Consider the following 14,766-nt stretch of genomic DNA (forward strand, 5'->3'; position numbering starts at 1 on the left):
GAAGTATTTTTTTAATTTGTAATTTGCAAATAAATAAACTCTAAATGACAATCTTTTTATTTGAAATATGGAAGAAATTATCAATAATTTCTAGAATAAAACAAATAATAACATTTCACTCAGACCCATAAGTAGGGCCAGACAGAATCTGCGGACATTTTGGCTATTTCTGCACAGAATTGTGTTAAAAATCTGCGGATTTCTGCGGAATAATTTTGGGAGTATCATAACTAAAACCTTAATATATGAAATAAAAAGTAATACCTTTTTAAATTTTATTTTATGTTTACAATGCAAATCCAGGTAGATCCACTTATTGGTTAAACAAAGCAAGTCCCTCATATAATATCTCTATTAAAAGACAGATAATAATACTTTACAAACTGTTTTGTAAATAAATCAGATGAACATTTTCATATTAGTCAATAATATTACTGAAATTAATTAAAAAACTGAATAAATATATATTTACACACATTTACACAAATAAATAAACAGAAATAATTATGGGCTAAAAATATGGTTAATTCTGTGGAAAATCTGAGCAATTCTGCGCGGGCGTGGGCCTAGTTATTAGACATCAGTGGTTTGCTCTATAGATAGCTGAAAAAATAATGTTTTTAAGGGGCTAATAATATTGACCTTAAAACAATTTAATTGTCAGCGCCAGTGGCGTACTGGTTAGTGCATCAACACATGCACTCCGGTGCTCACAGCGACCTGAGTTCAAGTCCCACCTCAGTGCCTTGGACTGACTTTTGCCATTTATTCTGATTTAATATTTTGTTTGGCTTTTTACCAGTCAAATTAAAAGAAAAACATATTACAGGAGATACTGTGAGAAATGTCCTTGCTCTGCTAAACATCACTTTTGAAAAAGAACTATAATTTCGCAAAAGGGCTGATATTTTGGCTTTAACTTCATATTCATCTTTCTGTTTTACGCTAGCTTGTATTATCAGCATAACAATTTGAATGAAATGTTATCTTGTAGCATGAAAAAATGTGTTTGTTTTTTGTATCATTTATCTTGCTTTACTGCCAGCCACTTTTAATCTGACTTGAACCTAAGCTTCTTGTGCTTAAAGCAAAGTGTAAATATCAGGAGTTAAATTTGGGAGAAAAAAATATATATACATCACAACAACCTAAATATCACCATCATCAGTTTATTTAAAAAATGCAAACAGGGTTTTGCCATTTAGAGATCTGTATCAATGTGAACAAAATCTGTTAGAAATGCTATTATAGTGCACAACTTGACCTTTGTACAATTGTGGGGAAACGGGGAATTACAAAAGCTGATCCATGAGTTGATGTGATCACTAGCCGAACTGAATCCAGTCTGGAGGTGAAGGTGGCTAATCTGCCAGCTCCGCTTCTTCAGCCTGTAATGATGATGCTATTCTCAAAGCCTCTTCCAGCGAAGTCTGTTCACTGAGCTTCAAGAGAAAACACAACACGTATGATAGATATAATATTTAAATGCTCAGATGAAAGAAGGCCAAAACTAGTCATGGAAATGTTTTTTTTTAATAAATAATAATAATAATAATAGAAGTAGTAAGGATTCAATACAGCTGTACTTTAAGTGGTTGTAAACGATATTAAACAGAGTTAAAACAAGTGCTGCTAAACAATGAATTGTGACTAATCGAATACAAAATAAAAGTTTGAATTTACATAATGTATGCATTCGTGCTGTGCATATTTATTATGTGTGTATGTATGTATGTATGTATGTATGTATGTATATATCTATATATCAATATCTATAAATCTATATATCAATATATATATATATATCAATATATATATATATATATATATATATATATATATATATATATATATATATATATATATATATATATATATATATATATATATATATAGATAGATAGATAATGTATATAATGTTGAATTTACATAATGTATGCATTAGTGCTGTGCATATTTATTATGTGTGTATGTATGTATCTATCTATCTATCTATATATATATATAGATATATATAGATATATATATATATATATATATATATATATATATATATATATATATATATATATATATATATATATATATATATATATATATATATATAGATAGATAGATAGATAGATAGATAGATAGAGATAGATATTTATATATATATATATATATATATATATATATATATATATATATATATATATATAAACACACACATAAATAAATATACTTAAAAAAATATTTATCGAGTTAAAATATGTGCCACTAAACAACTGCGACTTACTCAATACAAAACAAAAGTTAAAATATACTTAATGTATGTATGCATACATGTGCACATTTATTATGTACACAAAGACATAAATGTATTAACATGTATTAATATTAATATATCATTTGTTTTATATAATTGTAGAAATTTGTAAAAATATAATTTATATATAAATATAAATAAAAAAAATTCTACACGCGTATCTGCAGATTTACATGGAATAATAATAAGTCTACTCAGCAAACAGATAAATATTATGGAAATACAATCTTTTCTTTTGTATGTAATTACTATTATTATTTAAAACCTACTAGTTAAAATAGAAAAAATGCATTACCATAAACTGTAAAAAAATATGTTTTTTTATAAATACTAAGTAAATAATTATGTAAATAATAAGTAAAATAGTTAAAATAAATAAATGAAATACATAAGATATAAGTAATAAAAGAAACTGATAACAAAATGGTGACTTTAGATGTCGGCCCTGACTCTACCTGAACAGCAATCTGTGTGCCATTAGAAGTAGCCAGAAGTGTGATGGGATGTGCTGATAATCCATCCTGTGTGTTCCTAGATGTTAATTCAGGCATCATAATAGTCATCTAAAAACAAAACAACACAAAAATAGCACATAAGACGGGCTCATAAAAGTTCTGCAGGGGCAAAAAAATAAAATTAAATAAAATAAAGCAAAAACAAAATAAGTTAGCATTTTAGCACTTCTGGGATCACTTTCCAAAAATCTGTGGAGTTTTGAGTTTCTAATTAAACACTTGAACTGGACTAAAAAATAAATCAAAGAAAAATACCTGAAATAATCAATCAACTCAACTCAAAATTATTTCTAGAGCACTTACAACCAACCACAATGGGTACCAAAGTGCTGTACTTAAAAACACAAAATACATACAATACATAAACTCACAACACATGATTAAAAGCTAAAGAAAATAAGTGTGTTTTCAGTGACCTCTGAAATGTTCTTAAGGAGAGTGTAAGATCATCAGTCTTGGAGCTGCTACTGAAAAAGCTCTATCACCTCGACATTTCAAGCGTTATCAGGGAACTTGCAAACAGAGTAGATCCTTAGAGCGAAGAGATCTCACGGATTGATGTATAATAATTATTAGCTCAGAAATATACTCAGGGGCCAGGCCATGGAGGGATTTCAAAACAAGCAACAGTACTTTGCACTGAATTCTAAACTGGATCGGTGACCAGTGTAGGGAAACCAGTACAGGGGTGATGTGCTCTCCTTATTTGTGCCAGTTAAAAGCCTGGCAGCGGAGTTCTGGACCAGTTGCAGATACAGTTTGTGCATGTTATAATAGTACAAAGAATACCTGATTTATAGCCACAGAATGTAAATATTGCATGAATATTTTGCATATGAAATTTTAAAAAGCAGTATTGCATATAAAAATCAAGCATAGTTTCAATCTAAAAATATCAAACATTTCGCTTCCTGTGAAAGATTATGGTTTTTTTTCCTCCTACATAATAAATGTGTTGTGCCACAGATTGCACATACATGTATAATACCAAAATGATCATGTTGTCTTGCTTATAGAGCTGGATCATTTTTGGGAATACAATCATGTTCGTTGTCAGAGGTAATTTGCCAGACATGCATGCATGTTTCCATCCATTTTAATTACTTCTAGAGATAGTATTTAGGTTCGAAAATTCATTCATTCATTTATTTTCCTTCGGCTTAATCTCTGTTTCAGAGGTCGCTACAGCGGAATGAACCGCCAACTATTCCAGAATATGTTTTACATAGCGGAGAGAACATGCAAACTCCACAGAGAAATGCCATCTGGACCAGCTGGGACTCGAACCAGCGACCTTCTTACTGTGAGGTGACAGTGCTAACCACTGAGCCACCGTACGGCCATAATTTCATAATTATTCATTCATTTTCTTCCACTTTTCCGGGGTCGGGTCATGGGGGCAGTAGTCTTAGGAGAGAATCTCAGACTTCCCTCTCCCTAGACACTTCCTCCAGCTCCTCCGGGGGAATCCCGAGATGTTCCCAGGCCAGCCAAGAGACATAGTCCCTCCAACGTATGCTAGGTCTTCCCCGAGGCTTCCTCCCATTGGGACATGCCTGGAACACCTCCCTAGGTAGGCGTCCAGGAGGTATCCAAAACAGATACTCGAACCACCTTAGCTGACTTCTCTCGATATGAAGGAGCAGCGGCTCCACTCCAAGCTAATCCCAGGTGACCGACCGGGACTCGAACCAGCAACCTTCTTGCTGTAAGGCGACAGTGCTAACCACTGAGCCACCGTGCCACCTGTGACTGATCAATGGAGATAAATCATTTATGTTTCACTGATTCATTGTTTATTTGACTTGAATGAAGTATAATTTAGCCCAAAAAGGAACACTCTGTCATTTACTTTTCGCCACTTGTCCAAAACCTGTTTTTTTTTTTCTTTCTTCTCATGAACACAAAGGAAGATCCACATTTTCTGCAACAATGCAAACGTTGAAAAATGAAAAAATAGGAATAAAAACAAAATTAAATGTTTGCTGTCAGGGGAACCTCTAAATGCACACTAATAATCACTAGGTGGACTATAATATTGCATTAATTCTAAGGAGAACGCTTTATGTGTTGAAAAGAAAACCACACACATATGAATTTAACCGTGTGCTTCCCAAAATATACAGTATCTAAAAGCCTACACACCTGTCTTTCAGTCCCGTCCTCTGTAGCTACAGTCACTGAATGAGCCTCCGCTGATGCCAGCAAAGATTCAGTGGGTGGGATGGTGATCATACTGCCATCTTGTGTCACCATAGTGATTGCATTTCCAATAGCCTGTTAAAAAAAATTATCTCAGAATTTTAATTTAGCAATAAACTGTTTTTATATTACTGTATAAGTCTGGACAGTTTCTGAAAGTGTAGAAGCAAACCTGTGATCCTCCATCTTGTGTGATGAGTGTTACGTGCTGTTGTTCGCTGACATCTGAGATTTCAGAAGCCACTTCAGGACCAGAGTCTTCACACTTCACCGGGCTGACGCTGAGGGACGGGTCATCTATAGCCTCTTTTATAAAAATAAATAAATAATAATAATAAAAAAAAAGATAAAAGCGTTCGTTAAAAGCTTAGTTCACTCAAAAATGAAAATTCTATCATTTACTCATGCTCTAAATGGGTTTGAGTTTCTTTCTTCTGTTGAACACAAACAAGGATACACTAAAGAATGTTAGTGTTTTAAGTTCCTACTAGGGATGTCCAGATCTGATCACATGATCGGAAATCGGGTCCGATCACACAGAAACAGCAACGCATGCGGCATGACATCACTTTGTTGCAGAGGCGCTATTGGTTAAATGCCGCCAAAGAAGAACACAGAAGAAGCTTGAAGTGGAAAGCACGAGTATGTCTGCGGTCTGGAGGTATTATGAAGTTGATGATGACAACATTGCCATAGCAAACTGTGAGATATGGAAACTTCAGATTGCAAGAGGTGGAAAGGAAAAGACTACATTTAAAGGGCACATAGTTTACCTCTTTTTTATGATTTAATATTAATATTATGGTTCTTCTGAGTGTGCCAGTTTAGGTCCAGTTTAAAACACAATTCAGATTTTTTTATTATAATGTGTTAAAAAGTGTCATGTTGGGGGCGTGTCCACAGTTTGCTGATTTATGGGTGTGTTGCTTCACATGTAAATTAGTTTCGGCTTCCCGCCAACGTAACAAGGGGGCGGGGCCATGAGCTCACACGCTCAGCGTTTGCAACAGAGTCTGACAGGGAGACTGAGAGAAGGAGCTGGAGTGAGAGGATCACCATTCAGTCGTACATGTACGACTCGGACACAGACCAAGCAGAGAGTACAAAATCATTTGTGTCTTTGTACAGTTTTACAGCCAACTGTGTGCTAGTTTCAAGTGCCGAGCTTGTACACAGAAACTAATAACCACGCACACTGAATTAACTTTGACTGAGGCACCGGATGTGCCGCTCGAAGCCGCGACACAGCACACCAGACACTCTCTGTGGCGCGGCAGATACATGAAGTGTCCCGAATCGTCGCGCCATGCATTTTTGAATTCTAAACATAGGTTTCTGCAGCGCCCAGCCGTCAACTTGAGTGTACCCTGATAGAAACCTATGTTTAGAATTCTAAAACGCATGGCACAGCGTCAGGTGTAGCAGCACCTAGTTAAGATCACAGGGAGCTTCTGGGATCGCGAGAAATGCAAACGGCTGAAGTATAAGGTAGACTCAATGAGAAGTACACATGTTTGCAAACCTACCTAAATAGGTAGGTTAATTCCGATTAGAGCGATAATGTGGAAAATATTGCTCTTGTGTTGAGCCCAATGAGCCTTGCATCTAAAAATAGAGCAAGGGTGTTCCTTTAATGATATCGCTTCGACTCACGCTGAAAATGGCGGACGTGAATTAACAAACTGAGGATATGATGACGCGCCTGTCAATCAATATTTGTGGGCGGGGGGACCGCTCTTCTACGTCAGGTAGCGGTCGATTTGAAAACAGCTCCAATTGGTCCACCGTTTTTTATGTTGTTAAATTGAAAAAAAAAAGCACTGGGTGTGCTTATATCACCCCAATCTGACGGTCTATACACCATACATGCACATATGTCTGTCCAAACAGCTTGAAAAGTAGATTTTTTACCATAGGTGCCCTTTAACACAACAAACAAACAGAGTTGTTGAATGTTAAAATAGGGTGAATTAAATAAAAATCATTTGGATTAAATCGGTTTCTTCGCTCTTTTTTTATTCTTATGTATTACAGAAGTATCGGATCGGGTTTTGGTAAATACTCAAAATCAAATGACTCGGACTCGAGGGCAAAAACACCTGATCGGGACATCCCTAGTTGCTACTATGGATCACGAAGGCCTCTTTTTTTCCAACATTCTTCAAAGTATCTTATTTTGTGCTCACCAGACAAAAGAAACTCATAAAAAAGATTTAGAACTACTTTAGTGTGGGTAAATGATGAGGACATTTCAATTTTTGTGTGAACTGTCCCTTTAAATCAGTGATCACCAAACTTGTTCCTGGAGGGCCGGTGTCCTACAGATTTTAGCTCCAACCCTAATCAAACACACCTGAACAAGCTAATCAAGGTCTTACTGGGTATACTTGAAACACCCAGGCAGGTGTGTTGAAGCAAGTTGGAGCTAAACCCTGCAGGGACACCGGCCCTCCTGGACCGAGATTGGTGACCCCTGCTTTAAACAGTCAACATATGACAGTTCAATTCAACTCAAGTTTATTTGTATTACGCTTTTCACAATAATTACTGTTTTAAAGCATCTTTACAAAAGGTGTACATTATTGCATTACAATAAATATCTGAAAAGTTACGTTATTAGTTACCATAACTTTTAGCTGATTAATAGAAAGTATTCAGACCTGCTTAACTGATTCACTCTTTGTTATATCGCAGCCATTTGCTAGCATCGGTTTAAGTTTATTTTTTTCTCTCATTAATGTACACAAAGATCCCCATATTGACAGAAAAACACAGAATTATTAACATTTTTGCAGATTTATTAAAAAAGGACTGAAGATATCACATGGTCCTAATTATTCAGTCTCTTTGTTGTGACACTCATATATTTAACTTAGGTGCTGTTCATTACTTCTGATCATCCTTGAGATGGTTCTACACCTTCATTTGAGTCCAGCTGTGTTTGATTATACTGACTGGACTTGATTAGGAAAGCCACAGACCTGTCTATATACGAGCTTACAACTCACAATGCATGTCAGAGCAAATGAGAATCATGAAGTCAAGGGAACTGCCTGCAGATCTGAGACAGAATTGTGGCAAGGCACAGATCTGGCCAAGGTTACAAAAAACTTCTGCTGCACTTAAGGTTCCTTGGACTTAAGCACAGTGGCCTCCATAATCTTTAAATGGAAGACATTTGGGAAGACCAGAACCCTTCCTAGAGCTGAGCTATCGGGGGAAAAGAGATAAAGGAGAGATAAAGAAGAACCCAAAGATCACTATGGCTGAGCTCCAGAGATGCAGTCAGGAGGTGGGGGAAAGTTGTAAAAACCATCACTGCAGCCCTCCACCAGTCAGGGTTTTATGGCAGAGTGGCCCAATGGAAGCCTCACCTCAGAGCATGACACAATAAAAAACACCTGAAGGACTCCAAGATGGTAAGAAATAAGATTCTCTGGTCTGATGAGACCAAAATAAAACTTTTTGGCCTTAATTTAAAGTGGTATATGTGGAGAAAACGCATCACCTGTCCAATACAGTCCCAACAGTGAAGCATGGTGGTGGCAGCCACATGCTGTGGGGGTGTTTTACAGCTGCAGGGACAGGACGACTGGTTGCAATCAAGGGAAAGATGAACAGTACAGGAATATCCTAGATTAAAACCTTTTCCGAAGTGCTCAGGATCTCAGACTGGGCCGAAGGTTTACCTTCCAACAAGACAATGACTCTAAGCACAAAGCTAAAGGGGGCTTCACAACAACTCTGTGACTGTTCTTGAATGGCCCAGCCAGAGCCCTGACTTAAACCCAGTTGAGCATCTCTTGAGAGATGTAAAAATAGCTGTCCACCAAAAGTTTAAGGGGGCCTGAATACTTTCCGTACCCACTGTATAAGCATAATTAAGTTAACCTGCAGTTATACAGTATATAGGTGATTTCATTTTGTACATGTTCAATGAAGTGAATTTGTGTACTGTGTAATTATAATGTACACGTTTTTCAAAACCAACCTGAAGGGGGCTCAAAATAGCCCTCCATCTCCTCTTCTATAGGCTCTGAGTCGTTGTGTGCGGAGCGCTTGTGCATGACCAGTGTGGAAATCTGCTTGTAGGTTTTTCCACAGTGATTGCACTTGTAGGGTTTGCAGGGAGTGTGCACTACATTATGCTTGTATAGACTGGAGTACTCCGTGAAGCGCTTGTCACAACCAGGAACTGTGCAAACGTACGGCCTCTCACCTGTCATGAATAAAAACATTGTTTTAGATATTTAACAGTGGCTGTTTCTGAAATTGCTCTTTTACCATCAATCACTATACTCCTAGACTCTATATATTAATATCTCTAATAACTAATAATTAGACTCTATTTCTAATATACTCTTCACGAAAATAAGATGACTTTTGCTGCTTGTTCAAACTACTTATTTTAATTGAGTTAAAACAACTCAATTCTTAAGTTCTTTTTGAGATAATTTATAATAAATGGCTAGAGTAATAGAGTATATACAGTTGAAGTCAGAATTATTAGCCCCCCTGAATTATTAGCCCCCCTGTTTATTTTTTTCCCCAATTTCTGTTTAATGGAGAGAAGATTTTTACAACACATTTCTAATAGTTTTAATAACTCATCTCTAATAACTGATTTATTTTATCTTTGCCATGATGACAGTAAATAATATTTGACTGGATATTTTTCAAGACACTTCTATACAGCTTAAAGTGACATTTAAAGGCTTAACTAGGTTAATTAGGTTAACTAGGCAGGCTAGGGTAATTAGGCAACTTACCGTATAACGATGGTTTGTTACGTAGACAGTCGAAAAAATATATAGCTTAAAGGGACTAATAATTTTGACCTTAAAATGAATTTGAAAAAATTTAAAACTGCTTTTTTTCTAGCTGAAATAAAACAAATAAGACTTTCTCCAGAAGAAAAAATATTATCAGACATACTGTGAAAATTTTCTTGCTCTGTTAAACATAATTTGGGAAATATTTAAAAAAGAAGAAAAAAATCAAAGGGGGCTAATAATTCGGATTTCAACTGTATATACGCACAGACACACACACACACCATTATTCACCTTATTCTCTGCGTACTAGCAGGCGCAGCAATTGTAATCTTTTTGGCTGGAGACTTACGGTCATTTTTAGATGTTAAAAACAGCTATTGATGCTGTTTGATGTTGTAGACTGACATTTTCCTATTATATTATTCTCCTTTGTCTGTATAGTCTTGCAAACACTTGTTTATAAAGAAAGTAGTTTGACCGTTTTCTGTGGTTAATTATTCCTAGTCATTTCTCCCATAGGCAGCTGAATCGGAAGTTCTAAAACAAAGAGCGCACTTCCGCATTGAATAATAAGATCAATACAACAGGGCAGCTGAATGCTCGATTCTGATTGGCTGTTTAACTGTCTAAAGCAAAGGTGTCAAACTCTGTTCCTGGAGGGCTGCAGCTCTGCATAGTTTAGTTTTAACTCTAACTAAACACACCTGATGAAACTAACTGAGTTCTTCAGACTAGTTTGAAACCTACAGGTAAATGTGTTAAGCTGCAGGAGTTTGACACCCCTGGTCTAAAGGTGCGTAAAAATGTTGATATTTATGCACTGCTAAAGTAGTGCCAGGTATGTTTTGAAATACAACATGTGAACAATCTCTACAGGTTTGGTAACCATTGCATAAGAGTAACTAACTCTGATCTATTGAATTATTAGAAAATGATGCACACTGGCCAAAAAGAAGCAGGTGACCTAGTTCATGTATTATGGCAATGCCCAGAAGTCCAACATTTTTGGTGAGTGGGGCATAAATACCTTGTCAAGATATTGCAGGCAAAGTATGACTTTTGCCCAACCTTATACATACTTGGTGACCCCTGTCCCTTAAGCCACATGAATAAAGCTGAATCACAGTGAATACAGAGCTGTATCATGCTAGGCAGACGGATGATTGTTAAAAACTGGAAATCTTTCAGTAGGCCTCCGATCTTTGAGTGGATCTCAGAGTTAGGACAAGTTGCAGCTTTTGGAAAATTCTCCTACAGTATACATGGAAGGATTGAAATTTATTTTTATAAACAGGGAAAATTTCTGCGACCCACAATGTTAATAAACATGTAACAAGACAAAATATTAATTAAGGTTATGATTAGTGGTGGGCCGTAATCGGCGTTAACGTGCTGTATTAAAGCGAGACTCTTATCGCGCGATAAAAAAAAATATCGCTGGTAATCTATTCTCAAAGTTGGGTTGGGAGCTGGGTCTATTCTACGCAAGCTATGATGACTTTTCAGCGCGGATGTATACCTGACCGGTAAGCCGTCTGACAAAAAAGTGCCCTTCTGAATCAAATCAGCAAGGATGCCCTTCTGGATCTTTCACTTACTTCGAAGACACTTACTACTCTTACATGGACATCTGTCATCTAGTTATTTGCCTTAATAGACAATAATATATTTAAGGTGTTTACGTGAAGTGCTTTCATTCGAGTTTCCTGTAATTTTTTACTGTAACTGCAGTTCGGCAGTTTCACTTTAACTCATGAACATTTCATTCATGCCCCCGTGACAAACTGGGGTATTAGACGCAAATAAGGAGTAAGGACTGGTGGAAGAGTGTTATGGAATTTAATAACGCACGTTGAATGGAAAGAAAAAGCCTCCGCATATCGCGATGTGTGTGTGGTCCTTTACTGACAGCTTCAAGTGGATCTTGTCGGAAAATATGACGAAAAGTCCATCATGATGGTAATAGTTTGATCGTGGCGTTTACTCAAATAATACCACTAATAAATGAATACTCCACGTCTTAATTCCATTTATTTTTAGTTCAGTTATGACAAAAAATTCAATCGCTGTTTGGAGCTTATATAGGCCTACAGTTCAAAATTCATGTTTAACTAAATAAACAGTTAGTAAACACAAGTACATCTTATTGAACATCATTTATTTTCATCACCAATTATCATAGTAGAGCAGTTTCTCAAGCAGTTTGTGATGCATTTTGGAAACAGGAGATGAGCCCCTGGTCTAATGCGCCACCTGGCTTGAGAAACCCGTTCTCAAAGTCATTATTTGGGTAGCGCACATATTCTGAATGCCTTCGGCAGAATTCAAATGAGCCATTTTAATCTAGATTATTCTAGATTTATTCCAAGATTGCAGTGAGATTAATCTAGATTTTTTTAAAAATGTATCTATGCCCACCTATAGTTATAATATTAGCAGCCCCCCCACCCCCTCTTTTCCTCTTTCTTTTTTTTTCCTTGTATGTGTTTTGGTTTGGTTTACTTGCGCAATTTATATGATGTTATTTATTTATTTTGTATTATTTGAAATAAGAAAAAGCAATAAAAAGTTCAAATCATAAAAGAAGAAAGTGATGCACACTCAAGACGTGACTGTGCATTGTTTTCTAATAAATAAACAGCCCCTTGTCAATTGTTGCTTACTTGGTTGATGCAGTAGGAAGGGCAATACTGACAATTTGTTATTGCATTCATACAACACACCTGTATGGATCCGTATGTGGTTCTTGTAATTTGTTGCGCTGGCAAAGGCCCGATTACAGCCTGGCTCTGGGCAGTGGTATGGTTTCTCTCCTGTGTGCGTGCGAACATGCACTTTACAGATGTTTGAGGTAGTGAAGGATCGACCACAGCCCGGGAAAGGACATAGAAATGGCTTCTCTCCTTCAAAAATGACAAAAAAATAGGTCAGTCATCAGTCTGTGTAAAGTTACTATGACAAATATCCTTTTGACTCTTACATAATTCATATTTTTGTCCACTATTTAGTACCATAGGTTTTTTTATCAGTACACTGACTATTGTTGATGTCATATAGAATAAATGGCAGATTTAACAAATACCCGTGTGTATTCTGGTGTGTTTTTGAAGGTCCCCTGAGGTCTTGAAAGATTTTTTACAGTCCAGCTCCTGACAGCGGTACGGTTTTTCTCCAGTGTGCGTCCTGATGTGACTTTTCAAACCATAACCTAGGAGAAAAGTAATTTTAAGTAATGAAATCACGGCAGCAAATGGACTCTTTTCATATTTCCGGGTTCCTCAGCAGCAGAAGTAGTCATAGTTGGATAAACTTACAGCGCAGTGAATGGGAGAGAACAACAAATCCTATTTGCTCAAGTATTAAAAGACAAACTCAATCATATTATTAATCAAGACTTTTAGAAAAAGGAACAAAAATTGTGTGACACTGATTACATTATATAATATGTTGCCGTTTATTACAAAACCAGCTAAATCAGATGTGATCCAGTGCTCAGTGTAATACAGTGCTCAGCATATACAGCTGAAGTCAGAATTATTAGCCCCCTGTTTATTTTTTTCCCCAATTTCTGTTTAACGGAGAGCAGATTTTTTTCAACACACTTCTAAACATAACAGTTTTAATAACTCATTTCTAATAACTGGTTAATTTTATCTTTGCCATGATGACAGTAAATAATATTTGACTAGATATTTATCAAGACACTTCTATACAGCTTAAAGTGACATTTAAAGGCTTAACTAGGTTAATTAGGTTAACTAGGCAGGTTAGGGTAATTAGGCGAGTTATTGTATAATGATGGTTTGTTCTGCTGACTATCGAAAAAAAAATAGCTTAAAGGGGCTAATAATATTGACATTAAAATGGGTTTTAAACAATTAAAAACTAAAAATAAAATAAAACAAATAAGACTTTCTCCAGAAGAAAAAATATTATCAGACATACAGTGAAAATTTCCTTGCTCTGTTAAACATCACTTGGGAAATATTTAAAAAAAGAATTCAAAGGGGGGCTTATAATTCTGACTTCAACTGTAGATCGATTCATGTCATGGCATCACCACGCTATCCACGTTTCCTCCAGAGTTTTATGTAATTTCGGGTGTTTCATTTTTAACTTTTCGACTTTTATTTGCAGTTCGGCAGGTTCACTTTCATTGAGGAACATTTCATTCATGCCCCCGCAACAAACCAAGGTATTGGATGAGAGTACGAATTAAGGACTGGTGGAAGAGCAGAGCAGTGTTTCCCCTAGGTTAACAGTTTTGGGGGTGGGAGGGGTTGGGGAGATTAGCGGCGCGGCACCAATTTAACTTAATCTGATTATAATGCAATAATGTGCAGCTTTTGTAAAGCTGCTCTGAGACAAGAGTTATTGTAAAAAGTGCTATACAAATGAACTTAAATTGAATAAAAAGTAAAAAAAAAAAAAAAAAAAAAAAAAAAAGTAAAAATAATTGTAACATTTTACTGATGTCATTTTAACTGTAATCTACTGTATCATTGGTGAATTTACCTTTTAATTTCTTTGAAAAAAACTATTAACTAACCAAGAAATGTCTTGTTTTTGTATTTACCCGTTGCAAACTTTTTTCCACAGCCAGGTAAGTCACAACAGTATGGCTTGTCCCCTGTATGTGCTCTTTCATGTACCTGAAAAAAAAAAAAAGTAAACATCTAATGGCAATCATAATGTATAGCATTTGTAATGTCCTCTGATTAATTACAAGTTAATTCATTAATTTCCTTCGGGTTAGTCTCTTATTTATCAGGGGTCACCACGGTGGAATGAACCACCAACTACTCCGGCATGTTTTACACAGCGAATGCCCTTCCAGCTGCAACCCAGTACTGGGAAACACCCATACACTCTCGCATTCACACACACTCAAACACTACAGCCAATATAGTTCATCCAATGCACTTATAGCGCATGTCTTTGAACTGTGGGGGAAACCGGAGCACCT

General features: G+C 36.0%; 1 protein-coding gene across 1 annotated transcript in view; it reads right to left on the reverse strand.

Annotated features, from left to right (window-relative positions):
• Positions 1 to 1,153: 1,153 nt before the first annotated feature.
• The window catches only part of znf143a (zinc finger protein 143a), a 25,722-nt gene continuing 12,109 nt past the window's right edge, over positions 1,154 to 14,766 (reverse strand). The window contains exons 9-16 of the mRNA XM_056462368.1: positions 14,377 to 14,452; positions 12,883 to 13,008; positions 12,524 to 12,703; positions 9,017 to 9,244; positions 5,198 to 5,331; positions 4,969 to 5,100; positions 2,764 to 2,871; positions 1,154 to 1,442 (exon numbers count right to left, since the gene is read on the reverse strand). Of these exons, the coding sequence (XP_056318343.1) occupies positions 1,362 to 1,442; positions 2,764 to 2,871; positions 4,969 to 5,100; positions 5,198 to 5,331; positions 9,017 to 9,244; positions 12,524 to 12,703; positions 12,883 to 13,008; positions 14,377 to 14,452 (1,065 nt within the window). The 3' untranslated portion in view covers positions 1,154 to 1,361. The remainder of the gene's footprint in view (positions 1,443 to 2,763; positions 2,872 to 4,968; positions 5,101 to 5,197; positions 5,332 to 9,016; positions 9,245 to 12,523; positions 12,704 to 12,882; positions 13,009 to 14,376; positions 14,453 to 14,766) is intronic.

Source organism: Danio aesculapii, chromosome 7 (genome assembly GCF_903798145.1).
Source record: "Danio aesculapii chromosome 7, fDanAes4.1, whole genome shotgun sequence".
Lineage (NCBI taxonomy): Eukaryota > Metazoa > Chordata > Actinopteri > Cypriniformes > Danionidae > Danio > Danio aesculapii.